At 39.0% G+C, this 16,647-nt stretch overlaps 1 protein-coding gene across 1 annotated transcript in view; it reads left to right on the forward strand.

The window, feature by feature from the left end:
* NALCN (sodium leak channel, non-selective) overlaps positions 1-16,647 on the forward strand; it is a 292,340-nt gene that overhangs the window by 268,562 nt on the left and 7,131 nt on the right. Inside the window, exons 30-40 of the mRNA XM_023532439.1 lie at positions 574-667; positions 1,168-1,274; positions 1,486-1,560; positions 2,264-2,383; positions 4,890-4,958; positions 6,086-6,234; positions 7,103-7,196; positions 9,395-9,527; positions 10,194-10,309; positions 12,313-12,470; positions 15,353-15,503. Of these exons, the coding sequence (XP_023388207.1) occupies positions 574-667; positions 1,168-1,274; positions 1,486-1,560; positions 2,264-2,383; positions 4,890-4,958; positions 6,086-6,234; positions 7,103-7,196; positions 9,395-9,527; positions 10,194-10,309; positions 12,313-12,470; positions 15,353-15,503 (1,266 nt within the window). The remainder of the gene's footprint in view (positions 1-573; positions 668-1,167; positions 1,275-1,485; positions 1,561-2,263; positions 2,384-4,889; positions 4,959-6,085; positions 6,235-7,102; positions 7,197-9,394; positions 9,528-10,193; positions 10,310-12,312; positions 12,471-15,352; positions 15,504-16,647) is intronic.

Genomic DNA, 16,647 nt, shown 5'->3' on the forward strand with positions numbered 1-16,647 from the left:
TAATATGTTTATGTTCATTTTAATAAAATACTCTATTATATAATAAATATCCAATTTCATTTAACTAGTTGTCACAGCACTAATTTCTTAAAGATCCAAATTCTGTGACTTCATACCACTTAAAAATAGTTTTGTGACTACACATATCAGAATGATTTAAAAAAAAATTTTTAAAGACAAAATAACCAGAAGCAGCAGCATTGACAAGATATAATTTTGCCACAGCATTTTCTACTATGAAGTGAAAGGAAACTAACCACTATTAGAATGAGGATCTTTTTTAGAAAATTTAATCATGTAGAAAACCTTTACATTTTCCCAAACCTGAATATTATACATGTAGATGCCAGTTGAAGGCTGCTGAATCTTCTCCCATGGTCATCCTTTTTGGAAGTCTTCTCAAAACCAAGTTTGAGAATTCTGACCATGTTTATCCATCCACCACAATATTTGAAGAATGTCTTTATTTTAAACTCTCAAATTAGTCCTGTTTGCATCGCCACCCCATGTGCAATGTCCTTGGTGTAGAGTATATGACAAAAGGCCTTTTTCTGCTTTCCTATGTTTATTAAGGGGACGGCTCTGCTGACTGTAGATCAGAGAAGATGGGAAGATCTGAAGAGCCGACTCAAGATAGCACAGCCTCTTCATCTCCCACCTCGCCCGGGTATCAAAGATGCTCTGATTTTATTCATGTTGGGCACTTGTGTTCATGATTCCCCAGGAGTCTAAGATTTCAATTAAAATAATAATCGTGAGGCCACTAGGCAGTTGTGCATAAGTTAATATAGTAACAGGCTCCAAACTACAGATCTCTCCATAGGCTATTAAAATCAGCCACCCAAAAGCTGTGCTTCAGTGCTCTCAGGGTAAGCCTTAATGAAAAAATGAATTTTTAAATAAAATATATTTGCTTGCCTTTTCAACATACGAGTGAAACGTATTAAACTGACAGAAATTGAATGATGCGGTTCTCCTTCCAATACAGACTGCGTCATGCACCATCGTTTTAAATATTCAGAGCCAACCATTCCTGCAAAACACCACACAATAGATTGAACTGGAGGGGGAAAAAAGTAATGGGTTTCATGATAAGCATTAAAGAAAGTGAAGGAAAGTAAATGTGACCTATGCTAAAATGCCCTTGCCGAAACCTTTCTTTTCCAGATAATGATGGTTTTAGAGCCAAGATGTATGACATCACCCAGCATCCATTTTTTAAGAGGACAATTGCATTACTTGTTCTGGCCCAGTCAGTGCTGCTGTCTGTAAAGGTACTTTGTATCACCCTCAAAGTCTGGGAACGAATTTCTTATTCATTGCTGCATCCAAGAATATTGCAAGTGGCCATATCCACTCACAATCTATGCTCGTTAGAGTAAAAAAATTAAAATTCGCGATCATGTTCAAATGGGAGGAAGAGGCAGAAAGTCTTTATGTGCCCGATGGATGTGCGCAAAGACCTGTGTGCTGTTTCTGTTGCAGTGGGACGTCGAGGACCCAGTGACTGTTCCTTTGGCAACAATGTCAGTTGTTTTCACCTTCATCTTCGTTCTAGAGGTATCGTAATGAGTTTGTGGGCTCTGAGGAGTGCAGTGCACATTTTAAAGTAAAATAGGACACTTCTAGCTCTGTGCTCTATTGCTTTTGAAGTCTTTCCCCCCCGCCCCAGGTTATGGGGAGGGTAGCTTAGGATATCCCCTTTTTAATCTGTTCTGCTTAACTGGAACAAAGACTTCACATTATATTTTGGATTTTTCTAAGGGCAGGAATTGCTAATTCCGTTTATTGTTGTATCGGAATGACGACCTGTCTAGTTAAATGAGTTCAGGTATTTAGAGCGACCTGCACAAACCACTGTAATTCAGGGATTCAAATTGTAACGTGGTGGCAAAGGGAGTTGGCCCAGACAGATTATTTTAATATATGGTCCATGTCGTATCACTTTCTAGTGATATTCTTCTTATTCCAGCAATCTTCTTTGAAATATAAGCAGATTCCTATTTTGCCCTGTACTGGTTGATGTTTAACAAAATCTATGGTCTTTTACTTGAGGAAGAAAAATGTCCTGCTATCAAACTAGTCATAAAACAAAGAGAAAAGAGTGGAGAATATAGCTTTTATATTCTCAGCTTTTATATGTCTGTAATAAATTCTTCTCTTTGGTTTCTACATCCTTTAAAAAAAATTACTTGGCTCGAGTTAATACATTTAAATATGTACTGAAAACTCAGCCTCTATTCTCTTAATTGTTTACCTTCAGGTTACAATGAAGATCATAGCAATGTCTCCTGCTGGCTTCTGGCAAAGCAGAAGAAATCGATATGATCTGCTGGTGACGTCACTCGGCGTCGTGTGGGTGGTACTTCATTTTGCCCTCCTGGTATGTGCATAATTGAAGTTTATTTTAGATGATAATTTCAGTTCAGGTAACCCTGTTTCCAATCTCATTTCACTCCATGTCGGCCTACTCTTAGGTGTCAGATTAACCTCCCTAAAACATAGCCTTGACCCAGACGGGCCCTCAGCCATGCTAGTACATACACACACGCGTGTATGTGTATGTGTATGTGTACACACACCCACACTCTTTACAAAGACAAAACCTGGCCCTTCAACGTTCTACAGTGTTTGAGCTGGAAAGAGAAGTGCCTTAAAGCTCTTCTGGTTTAACCCTCATTTCCCCAAAAGATAAAAACAAGAGAGAGAGAAACAAAAACAGAGATTAAGAGACCTGTGAATTCACATGTAAGATAGTACCAGAAGACTCAAACCCAGTTTCTTGAGCTGAAGTGTAGCATCCAGACTGCTACATTATAATCAGTATTTCACAGCGTGATTCTCAGATACTTTTGCTGCCGGATTTTCTACTAGACATCCCGCTGCCATCTCCCTCAAGCATATCTTTCCCCATCTCTATACCTGAGTTCTCACTATTTTGCCTAAAGTGCCTCCAGCCTCCATTCAGTCTGAGGTCCAGCTCAAAACATATAGCTATGGGTGTACCTGACCATGATCTCAAGCCTGTACTTGACCATGATCTCAAGCCTTGTTGTCCAGCAGAAGTAAAATGTGACCACAGATGTAATTTTAAATATTCTAGGAGCCACATTTAAAATATAAAAAAGAAACAGATAACGTCCATTTGATAATATATTTTTACCCTCCCATGTCCGAAATATTACCATTTCAGCATGTCAGCAACATAAAAAATTATGAAGGAGAAAGGCTACATGCTTTCTTTTGTACTAAATCTTTGACCAAGTGTGTATTTTACATTTACAGTATGTCATGATTTAGACTCCACATTTCAAGTGCTCAGTAACACGTGCTAGTTACCATGTTGGTCAGCACAACTCTAGAAGATCTGGCCTCTCAGTCGACCCGATTCATTTCCTCAAACAATAAATGATTTTGAGCACTAAAGATGTGCTAGGAACAGAGAAGAATGAATGAGCAAAACAAAGACAGTCACTGCCTGGAATGTTGGGTAGGCATTCACTGACTGCTTCCAAATCGATGAGAATTACAGCTGTGGAGGAGAGACACATATTGTGACGACACATAGTAACGCAAGGTGCCTTCATCATAGAGGTCCTGGAAGGCATCCCAAGGGAGTGATAATTGGGTTCGGTCTATAGGACGAGGGGAGAACGTTTCAGGCAGCTGTCCCTGTGATGGAATGGTACAGGAGAGTAGGTGGTGTAACTGGAGTAGAAGGAGCAAGGGGAACGAGGTACAAGATCTGGATGGGTAAGAAGGTACCAGACCTCTCAGGACCTCGTAATCTAGGTAAAAGATTTGGGTCGTCATCTTAGAAGCTGTTGCGTGTCATCACTTCCAGAATGTAAAGCCAGAAATTATCTACAGTAAGTTTAGAGCTAACACAGAAAGAAGGAGCAGCAAGGCCATGTTTTTATTTTTCTCCAGACAACTTGCAGCCAAAAGCTACTTGATCCAAGCAGAAAAATAGAGTAAGTTTCCTAATTCCAGATGTCCCCAGAGAGGAAATGTCACACGAAAAAGACAAACTTGCCTATTCTGCCTGACTGCTTTTTTCTTCAGGAGCCTCCAGTCCTGGAAGCATGCTCGACCTCCACTCGATTTTGCAGTGGACTATTGTGAAGCGAGATGCAGCCCTCGTCCTAGCCCAAGATGCTTCTGTACAGACACGTTCATTTGCTTGCACCTCACCAAGGGTCTCACAGGCCCTCCTTCCCAGGGGCCCATCTGTGACTGTTGTCATTTGCCTAGGCAGGGCTCCTCAAGAAAAATTATACTTTGGCATCAGCTTGACACCCCAGTTGTTATAGTCAGTGGGATCTCTGTTTCTCAGATTAAGCTTTCTTAGGCACAGAGCACACCAGAGTCATCTCTTGCTGCTGCTCGCACACTTGAAGAAGAGCTGAAATGTGTTTCAGGGAGGGAGGACATCTCTGAAGTCAGCTTAGACGAATAGGCTTATGGCCAGCTGGTCAGGAATCTGACCTCCAGCAATCTTCTCCGGCACCCCAGCTCCCTCTGCCAGGATCCCTTTATCTCCTGTCTCACTTGACTTCCTTACATTAAATTGTTAAGCTAGGTGGTTCTTGCTCCTCAAAGAAACTAGTCATTATTTAATGCAAAAATAAGTTTTTAAATACAGAATTCAGCTGAGCAAAACAGAGATGGAAGTTTCATTTAAGATTTGATTTTATAGTTAATATTTATTCATGAGTTTTGGCAGTGACCTTTTCAACACCTTTTTGGGGTAAATTTCTTACAGGAATTTTCACATTTTATTAAACTAATTATTCAGTAGACTTCACAGAATGTTTAAAATGTAGAACGGAACTGTAACAAGATTTGCTGTGCAAATTATGAGAGGTTTTCTTCTGTTTAAATTTCAGAATGCATATACCTACATGATGGGCGCGTGTGTGATTGTCTTTAGGTTTTTCTCCATCTGTGGAAAGCATGTAAGTATGTTGTGAAGGGTACTATTAGAGAAGAAAAAAGTGGGAAATTAGAACCCCCAAAATGATTATTATATATGAAAAGCATTTTTCAAAGATTATTTTATATTTTGCGGAAGCATCTCATAGTTTAAAACAGAAGAGTCTGTACACAACAAATTATATACAGATGCGTCTTGTACATATGGACAGTTGACTTCAACCATCCTTCTGGGTCTTCAGGGCTGTAGTTAACAAATTGCTATTTTAATATTTATTTTAAAATTTAAATATTAAGTTTAAATATTAAATATTAAAATAAATCAGTAGCCTAGTTATCTTGTAATATTGTTCCTGAATTATTATTGTTTAGCTTATTTTCCATATTTGCTAAGTGAACTCAGTCATCAACTAAAGATAACATATCAGCAAAAACCAATGTTCCTTCTTAATACTTCATTTTTATTATTTTTATTTTTAATAAAGTTATTTTACTGAAAAGAAAAATTGTCCTTAATGAACATTCATAATTCTATGATTCCAGATTAATTTATATTCTTTGTTAATGTTAATTTATATTCTTTGTTAATGTAATGTTAATACATACATTCCACATATATTTTTCATTTTTTAAAGTAGTTTCCTTTTTCGATCTGACATTATGTCATATATGTTCCATATATCAACATAATCAACATATTTAATATTTGATGATATTTAGTATTTTGCCATTGGTTAAGTTTGCTTTTATGAACATCTGTTTGTGGAAGAATCCTGAGTCTACTTGCATAGTCCAAAAATATATAGCCCTTTTCACAGAGAATCAGGGATCAAGAAAAAACAGAAGGCTAAAAATCTTAGGGTGGAACTTTTATTAATTCGGCTGAAAAGGCAGAAGAGTTTGAAATATGAAATATCTAATGGTTTTTGAATAATATTTTGATATAATACCTACTAGGAAGCAATTTTCAAATGATATCCTGAAGGTCACTCTTGTGCCACCTACTTAAATGTTATTTACTTACCATGTTCTCCATGGCGTAATGACTTGAATATTCATATTCCCTCCCTCTCTCCCTCTTCCTCTCCCTCTGTCCCTCTGTCTCTCTCTCTCCATCTCCATATCCATCTTTCTCTCCATCTTCATACAGGTAACACTGAAGATGCTTCTCCTGACAGTGGTTGTCAGCATGTACAAAAGCTTCTTTATCATTGTAGGAATGTTCCTATTGCTGCTCTGTTATGCTTTTGCTGGAGTTGTTTTATTTGGTACTGTAAAATATGGAGAAAACATTAACAGGTTGGTATATATTTATCTTTCTATTCATTTATCAAGAAAATTTTTTTAGTAATGAAATCATGGATAAAAACTTGAATGATTTTTATCTATTATAGATGGAAGGAAAAGGAGAGGCAAACAGCTGGAAATTAAAACAAAATAAAATGGCCAAATTTTAAATGACATTTTTCTAATAGAATACTGTATGTATGTTTACTTTGAAAACCTTAGAAAATTCAGAAATGAAAGCAAACAAAAGAATCTATAATTCCACTGCCATGCAGGAATAACCACTTCTAATATCCTGGTGAATTCCAGCACTTTTTCTAATCTACATACTGCCAAAAAAAAAAAATTCCTTTTTTTTTTTGTTTAATTATTTTTGGGAAGGATTTTTTTTTTTTTCTTCTTTTTAATGAAACATGAGAAGTTAGAACCCCCAAAATGATTATTATATATAAAAAGCATTTTTCAAAGATTATCTTAAATTTTATGGAAGTGTCTTTTAATTTAAAAAAGAAAAGTCCTTACACAACAAATTATATACAGATGGGTTTTGTTGTAGAGATGACTTATTTGCTACCTGGCAGCTTCACCTGTCATAGCGTAGTCTACAAGAAAGAAGGAATCACTTTTCATTGTCAAAGCTTGCTCCCTCAGTTATTCAAGATGAATGGCAAGAAATTGGTGGCACCATGCTAGGGTTGGGTTATTCAGACAGCTATGCTGAGGGCAAGTATAAATAACAAACAAATAAGAGGATGTAACCTTTGGAAATGGCAACTTAGCAATCAAATTTGCTCTAATATCTACCTCTTTTGGTGATGGCAAACCTTTCTACTTCATGACAACTGTATTACTCATATGCTGTTTTATTTTCTTAAATTAGGCATGCAAACTTTTCTTCAGCTGGCAAAGCCATCACTGTACTGTTCCGAATTGTCACAGGTGAAGACTGGAACAAGATTATGCATGATTGTATGGTAAACACCTCTTCATCAATAATCGTGCCAATCAGGGGAAACTCTGGCTATGCAATATTGTCAGCATCCTCCTTGTTAGCATCAAGACTTTGTATACAAAACACATATCCTATCCTGGCCTTTTAGTTCATAAAAGTACATTATTTTACATTACAATGTATGGACATACAGGAAAAATATCCAATGAACTCAACTTAAGCTATTGTAGTTCCAGTTAACAAATATACATTATGCGGGCATAGTTTTTTCCTTCTCACCTTTTTTTTTTTTTCTTTTCCCATCCTCTCAGTGAGACCACAAACTGATGTCATTTATTCACATGAGAACCTTGATCAATGAAGAAGACAAGACTAAGCAAAAAGATTTTTGGGAATTCTGAGAAGTAAAGGTTATCTATAAGATCATTTAGATTTTAGCGAGGCATTCCATTCAGTGTCTCATGTCCTCCTGCTTATGTAATGCTATCAAGATATGGATGACAGGAATACAATACACTGGTAAACAAAATGCCACTAAAAAAGGTGACAGAGATATGGTCAGTTATCTTAATGATTCAGAGACTAGATCCTAGAGGAAGAGAAAATTACTAATGAGAGAAACCTATTTTGTTGCCAAATTACATGTTCATAACAGTCAATCCAGAAAAACAATACAATTGAACTAGAACACATGAACTTGAACACTTGCACACTTTTAGTCCAGAAAAGTACATTATTTTACATTATAATGTATGGACATACAGGAAGCATATCCAATGAACCCAACTTAAGCCATTGTAGTTCCCGTTAACAAATATACATTATGTGGGCATAGTTTTTCCCTTCTCACCTTTAACATTTTGGCAGTCAAGTACAAACAGAGGAATTGTGCTTCTTTAATTTATTCAACAGATATTTACTGATGCCCTGGTTTGTTCTGGGTCATACACTGGGTGCCAGGTCTTCATCAGTTCCAAGGCATCTCCAGAGAGCTTAGGTCAAGAACTCTGAGCTATACACTCCCTTTAGTATCCTCCCTTCTCTAAGCTAATTCTTCATCATCTTTCAGGTACCACTTTAAACATCACTTCTTTCAGGAATCCTGCCTTATGCTAAGACTGCCAGTTATATGTTCTTACATCACTGTATATTTCTCCTTTGTAGTGTGTATCACAACTATAATGAGTTATTGGCTTGATTAGTTTATTTTATCTCTCACCCTCCAGACCAATGCTGTCTAAAAGAAATTTCGCACTATCCAATTCAGTAGCCACTACCCATATGTGGTTACTGCGTACTTGAAATGTGACCACTTAAAATGAGGAACTAAACTTTAAATTGTATTTAATTGTTTTTAATGTTAACGAACATAAATTTAAATAGTCACATATAGTTAGTGGCTACCATGTTGGACTACACAACTCTTGACTGTCAGCAGCATGTCAGAAGGGACAGGGTCTTTGTCTTGCTTACCAGTCTATCCCCAATACTGGGCAGATACCTAGCACATAGTAGGAACTCGAGAACTTTATGCATGAATGAATGGGGACAGAATGTACCCAATCAAAAATAATACTAGGCAGAATTAAATAAATTCTAAATAAAGACCAAACAGATTGCCATGGAAATGTGGAACAAAGAGCTAATCTCTCTGGCTGTGAGAAACCAGGAGGCTTCTCAGAGGTGTTGGCATTTTATTGAGCCAGTAAAGAATGGGGAGGCTTTTGAGTCTGTTTAATCTCATAACATCCCATAACAGTTCTCCAGGAATGAGGATTCTTCTTGCACAATTCGAATGTAAATTTGCTGTGTATAACAAATCCTCCTAAATCTTACTCCATTACTTAAGTCAGAAAAAAATTTTTAAATGCCCTTTTGTTTGACATTCTGCAGTTTGCATCACAGTGACGACTTACCATTTGGGGCTCCTGGAGGTGGCAGACAGAGCATCTCTAGAGGAAACCAGTTCATTTTCATTATGCTTCTAAATCTAAATGGCAATGAACTTGGGATTCTAAAAGCATAGTATAAGTGAAATGTTCTGTTGGATTTTTGCCACAGATGATATATCCAATGTATATAGCTTTTGAGAGATTACTTTGAAGTTAATTATATTTTACATGGGTTAGGAATATGTTCATTAACTATAGTCAGTTAACAAAAATTTGTATTCTTCTCTGCTGTCACTTCGTCCTCCCTCTTCCCCCCACTGCCTCACAGGTCCAGCCACCCTTTTGTACTCCAGATGAATTTACATACTGGGCAACAGACTGTGGAAATTATGCTGGAGCACTTATGTATTTCTGTTCATTTTACGTCATCATTGCCTACATCATGCTAAATCTGCTTGTAGGTAAGTGATGTTCGTTGAATATTTTTTAATCTCTTTAAACTCAGATCCTTAGATAATTGGGTACAATTTTCAGGTAATTATCCTGAATTGCTTGGGGTGGGGTTTCATGGCATTAATTATAAATTGTTGACTCACCATCAGAAGCTGAAAAGATCTTTGAAAGGCATGTAAATGACGGTTGATTGCAATTTCAAGAGTTGTCCTATTTATTACAATTATTAATTTTAAAAGAGCTCTTCTCATGGATTGTGTTAAGCAAATATCAAGGGGCAGGGGGGCTACCTTTACAGCCTCGAAATGTCACATTTATGTTTTTGAAAGATATACATTGTTCACCCAAGCTGTGGGGCCACCCAGAACTCAATTAGACCTTTGAAAACTGCCCTGGAACTCTCAATTACAAGAGAAAGCCAACTGGCATGAATATCTATATACACAGAATGTGTGTTTATGCTCATGACCCTCATGTTTTGGAAAGGCAGGAGCTAGATAAACAGCTTAGTCCAAGTGTAAAACATGCCAACTTGGAAACCGTATGAAAAGCACTTAAAAAAAAAATTGGCTTATCATGTAGGTGATAAAATTCATTATTTAAAAGATTTTACTTTTTCTAAAAAACGACAGATTAGCATAATTGTCTAACTTCTCATTTTTTTTCTTTTTTAGCCATAATTGTGGAAAATTTCTCCTTATTTTATTCCACTGAGGAGGACCAGCTTTTAAGTTACAATGATCTTCGGCACTTTCAAATCATATGGAATATGGTGGATGACAAACGAGAGGTAGGCAAGTGGGCTGTCTTTTCATGCCCCACCCCAAAGACACATATTGCCATATCTCAAACATGGTTTTGTTATTGGCAATAGACATATATTGAATTTTGAATGGCTGTTGGTGAATTGCAGAAAGCTGTCATTGAAAATCCAGCAGAATGTGCTAGGAGGGGAGAGGGATAGAATGTCTTCAGGTTCTTTCCAACCACAAATGTCCTCTTTAGGCATTCAGAAATCAAGGGAGCTCTGAGGAAACCAGCCCTGGGCTCGGGGCCATAGAAGGGGTGAAGTTCAAGTTACTGAAGCAACAGTATAGTACAGATTCATGATCACTTCAACCTCAAATGGCAAGCCTGATCCCATGTGCAAAGGAGTTATTTAAGTGGTTTCTGAGAGTTATTATTTTGGACTTAGTATTTGAATGTTTTAATCATGATGCTTACTTGACATTTATTAGAATTAGCCAAAACAGCAGCAGCTTCTTCTTCCCCCTTCCCCTTTTCCTCCTTCTTCTTCCTGGCAAACCCTCGGGCATAGTTCTAGGCACTGGAGATGTACCAATGGACGTGATGGAAAGAAAGGTCCCTGTGCTGACAGAACTTATGTTCTAATGTGGGGAGATAAGATAAAAAGTGAAATAATTATTCTTATTTCAAGAAGCTATAAACTTCGAACAAGGCAACATGAAGTGGCTGGAGGAGGGGGCAGACTACTTTAGCAGGGATGGTCACGAAGGCCTGTCTGAGGAAGAGCTGTTTGACCCAATATCTGAAAAATGAAAAAAGTAAGCCATGGGAGGATCTGGGGAAGATCGGAAAAATAGTTTCAGAAAGAGTTGACTGAGGGCACAAAGACCAAGGAGCCAGAACAGGCTGAGTAAATGGGGGGTCCTGGGCCAGAGCCAGGGCCAGAGCCAGGGCCTACATGGTCATGCACGGCTTACCCTCTCCTTGGTTACCGCCACCCCACCCCACCCCCAACACTTCACCCACACACCAGTCTCGTTGGTTTTCTTCCAAGACAGCGATCTGCATGTGTTGGCGTCTGACCTATCTCTCTCATCTCAGCTGGATCCACTTACATCTCCATGACTGCTGCCGGCAAATCCTGCTTTCCTCTGACATATACATAGAAGATGGCACCACTATCTAAGTTAGATGTTAGTAATTGACAGGAAGTCATGGCTCACCAATGGCCGTGCCTCTTGCCCAATACCTTAGTTCAAAGGCATAGCCAGGTTGGCATGATAAGTTTTGTTGCCTGGGAAGGAGTGACGGACACATGAGATTTTTCAGAATCTAGAGCTGCTCTGACCAGGAAGAGGGCGGAGCTGGGAACCCAATTCTCTTATATGTAATTGTTCTAATAATGGAGAAGACCTGAAAAGATGTGATCATTTCATAGAAGAAAAACTTAAAATAAATGTTTAGAAGTTCCTAGCATCCAGACTAAGTGAAGAGGAAGATCGTGTACATGTGCATGTTCCATTTTTTGTGCTAATGCATTACTGAACCACGCAGCATGTGTATTAGAGAAGCACACGCGCCGGGGCTGGGTCACTGGACCGGGCTGTTGGAAGAAAAGCCTGGTGAAGCAGGTGTTGGTCCAGGAGAGCTTTGTACCCAACTTGGCTCTGAATCCTGCATGGTGTGCAATCCTGTAAAACCGGAGAAGCACCAGCAGACATTCTTAAATGCTCATCTTTCTTTTTAAATTTATTTATTTTTAAATTATTTTTCAATTATAGTGGACATACAATATTATTTTAACTTCAGATGTACAATATAGTATACATTTATATACCTTTCAGAGGGCTCCGCTTTTACCTCCCGAGCCACTCAGCGTACATACACCCTCCCAGACTCCAGGGAGGAAAATGACTTCCTGGCCACCCAGAGTGAATTATGCCATTTTTTTGAGAAAAAGCTCCAGGTTTATGCTGTGAAAACAGAACCCCAAGGGAATCATTAGGGCCTAATGATGATTTACAAGTCACTGTGCTCTGCCACCAGGGGGTGATTCCAACTTTCCGCGTGAAGTTCCTGCTGCGTCTTCTACGGGGAAGGCTGGAGGTGGACCTGGACAAAGACAAACTTCTGTTTAAGCACATGTGCTATGAAATGGAGAGGCTGCATAATGGTGGCGATGTCACTTTTCATGATGTCCTAAGGTACAAGGGGGTTTTCGCGGCTCTGTGTGGCAGAGCTGAACGGAGTCCAGAAACTGAAGCTGTGATCATTAAAGGCCTTGTGAAATATAATTAACAAGTAGGTTCATAACCTAAAATGCCACATCCGCTGTGGCGACAAGGCAGGGTCACACTTCTCAGGTGTGAAGTGGCCTTTCTCACTGTCCTTTAACTGTCGTGTTAAGTTAGTACTGCACATGGGAAAAGGAGAAGCAGTGGCCTGACTTCTCCAGAAGGGCCCCTCACTGAACTGGAATCTCCAGGAGGAGAGAGGCAGAGGGACCTCAGGGAGCTTGGGCCCAACCTTCATCTTGTAAGAAAGGGACTGGTCCAGGAGAGTTGAGTGACTTGCTCCCTGTAACTCAGCCTCTATGGTGAAGCTGGAGCTACAATCTAGATCTTCTCGCATGTGGGTCTGGCAAGAATTTGCCTAGCCACTCTGCAATGGTCGCCCCCAGTTTGTTGACAAGCTACATTTTCCAGACATTTGATGAGTACCCAAACAGGACGAAGAGGCAAACTAAGGCCTCTCTGAGAGAATTCTGTGTTAGTTTGCTATGACTGCTATAACAAAATACCATACACTGAGTGATTTAAACAACAAATCTGTTGTCTCAGCTATGGAGGCTGGAAGTCTGAGATCAGAGTGTCAGCAGGGTTTATTCCTTCTGAGGCCATGAGAAAGAATCTGTTCCATCCTTTTCCCCCAACTCCTGGTGGTTTGCTGGCCATCTTTGGCATTTCTTGGCTTATGAAAAGCATCACCCCAAACTCCGCCTTCATCTTTACGTCGCATTCTCCCTATGCCTGTGTGTATGCCTGTCTGTGTCCAAATTTTCACTTCTGTAAGAACACCAGTCATATCAGATTAAGGACTACCCCGTTTCGGTATGACCTTATCTTAATGCATTACATCTGCAATAACCTATTTCTAAATAAGATCACATTCTGAGGTACTGGAGATTAGGACTCCCAACCTATCTTTTTTGGGGGGAGGGAGGGGAGACAATGAACTCAAAATAGCTTGTTAAACAAGAGTCCATGGATAATATGCAAAGTCCATGAATTTGGAAAGGAAAACAATTACATCTTTGTTTTCACCACTCACTCACTGAAATGCAGCATTTTTGTTTTCAGTGATGAATACAGGCAACAAACCACAATAGTATTAAGAATTCCTGTGTCTTTGTCACCAGTAGAAATCATAGATATTTTCAAATCACATTACTGCTATGGCTGATATCTTAAAATATCCTTTATGCTCACCAGTACTTCTAAGTTATAGTAGTCATTTGACCTCAGCTAGATGTTATTATTTAATGCAATAATAAAGAAGCACTTATGTTACTATATTATCTCTTTTCAAAGCAAATACTGAGAACTCTTATCTTGATACAATTGGTTTCCTTCGAAATAACGTGTACTTTATTTTATGCATTTAAAACATTATTCTATGAGCTCCACTGCAAAAGGAGTTCATGCCACAGAAAGTTAAGAACCCTCTACTAACAATAGCTATTTTCATCATGTTGCAAAAAAACTGACGAGTTAAATTTTGAGTATTGTGTCACACATTTCAGGAGCATTTAGGTATACTGAAATACATTTGTGATTGAAATTTGAAAAAAGACCAGGACAGGAATGGTCTAGGGGAGTTCTCTCAAGTTATCAGTTTTACCCCCCTCTATTCTCTTCTTCCAGGAGCAAGCCAAAGGCAGAAAAAGATGAGGCAGAAAACACTCACGAATAGCAAAGGATGACATCTCTCTCAGAATGTCACTTTGTCTTTTCTCCTAGTGACAAATATTTTTAGGCTGAAAGTAAGGTACATAGACATAGCACTATCATTAATAATTAATATTCAGCCTCTCTGGAACACAGTGATCCATCTGATAAAATGGACCCAGAAGAAGGCCTATCCCTCAAGCCCTGTGTATGATGAAATCGGTTTAGCAAGGATGAGATTCTTGATGAGGCAGAGAAAATAGGAAGAGAAATGCACTGTTTTACTCCATGGTAGGAAGAGCCTTAGCAAAGAAGAAGTCAGTGTGTCAGTGCTGCATGGGGCCTCTCAAGAACCACCATGTTGTGATTTGGGCTAGGAAGCTGGAACTGAGGTCTCAGCCAGGGTAAGGCAGGGGTTGAGCATTAACTGGGATCCTGTGGTTGCACCAGGCAGCACCAAGCTTCCAGAAGGGGCTGCAGCCTCCTTTGGCTGTGGACCCCTCAGCCTGAACACATGAGTTACCTTATTGTCCAGGGGCCCCCATTCAACACATCAGCTATTGGTTTCATTTGCCACTGCCTGGCCTGTTGTGCCAAGGACTAAGTGGGAGGGAACATTTCACCCTTGTTTCGCATCCATAAAAATTAATGAGGAAGATCCAGGGAGACAAATTAAAAGGAAATGGAGGCAGGGGATGGGGAATGGGATGAAAGGCCCACCGCCAAGCATATTAACGATCACCAGTTGGAGCTGAATGTAAAGAAAGTATAGAGCTAGCAGTGTTCTTTCTACAGGGAAAGTTCCAGAGTCTTACGCAGCTGGTTGTGTAGTTCAGGGCTTAGCCTGGATCTTTTGTTTCAAAAAACACTTATATGGCACTTACTGTTATAAGAACCTCACAAATATTAACTCAATTAATTATTTAATAAGGCAGGTACCATGACTATCCTCATTTTACAGATGAGGGAAGAGAGACAGAGAAGTGATACAAACAGCCCAAGCTACCCAGCTAGGCAGGGTGGCATCAGAATGCTTCACTGGTTAGACTGAGTGATGTCCTTTCCGGATTTTGAGATCTCTGAGAGTTTAAATCCCAGGTAAATCAGAGCTGTGATTTCTGTTGTTTTTTCCCCACCAGCATGCTCTCCTACCGGTCGGTTGACATCCGGAAGAGTTTGCAGTTGGAGGAGTTGCTTGCGAGGGAGCAGCTGGAGTACACCATTGAGGAGGAAGTGGCCAAACAGACCATCCGCATGTGGCTGAAAAAGTGCTTAAAGCGCATCAGAGCCGTGAGTGAACCAGAGCACCTGGGTTTTTATTTTCTCCTCAAGAGCCTCATGAACAAGGGGATTAGATCCTTCTGTGATTAGCCTTAAATCCTTTCAGCTATGTCAACTTCATCCACTTATGTTGGCCAGATGATGATTCAAAATTTAACTCTAGTCCAAATTCAGCCTTACCTTCTTGAGCAGAGTCCATAAGAAGTTTCCATTAAATCACATTTTTATAATACAGCATGAATGTTTAAGAAGCAGTTTATTGATATTAAAATATTTATGTTCTCCATGTATTAAACCCAACTGTTCAAAATGCCGGGAATCTCTATATATTGACTGGCAACTGAATTAACAAAACTACTTTTAAATTGTTCCTAAAAATTCAAACATATTGTTGATAATGTTGTGTGGTCTTTAATTAAAAACCACCTCTTCTGGGAGTTTAATGATTTGTTTGCTGATTCCTGAACTATAAGCTTGTAAGATTCTCTAACTCATAAATCAATGAACATAATACTGTGTTGACATATACTGTGTTTACAATGGGCATTTCTATTAGGTAATTAATTTTATAAATGCTTTTGACTTATGCTTCATACACATGGGGAAAATCATATTAATCACTAAAGAGTTATACATAACAGATTTTTTTATACTGTTTCTCAGAACGGCATCAACTGCAGGAACAGATCATTCTATTAGATGAGAAAAAGTCCCTAGAGAAATGCAGCACCCCAACCTTTTATAGCAAGATCACTGTCACAGCTGGCCCAGCATAGTTCTGCTAGTTCCAGAGATCAAATCTGCCTTCCACAGGCCCTGAGAGGACACAGGGGGTGCTGGCTCACCACCAGACTGCCCTGGCCCCATGTGTGCAAACACAGATTGGCCTCCTGGATTGGCCTACTCCAATCCAGAATCAAGACAAGAAGCATGAGGGCTTCACACATCCGCCCAAAGTTCCTCTGCTTCTTATAACTTAGAGGAAAGGGACAATCCACATTGGCCTCATGAGCATAGAATAAAATCAGAAGAGGAAAAATAAAACACCCACGTTTAGTGATTTAAAAATTCTATTTTAAATAAAACACAAGCTAGTATCGATGAACATAACTGCTGCAATTGTTGTGCAAATGAAAATGGAAAGAGTAAGCAA

The sequence above is a fragment of the Pteropus vampyrus genome, unplaced genomic scaffold (genome assembly GCF_000151845.1).
Source record: "Pteropus vampyrus isolate Shadow unplaced genomic scaffold, Pvam_2.0 Scaffold83, whole genome shotgun sequence".
Taxonomy (NCBI): Eukaryota; Metazoa; Chordata; class Mammalia; order Chiroptera; family Pteropodidae; genus Pteropus; species Pteropus vampyrus.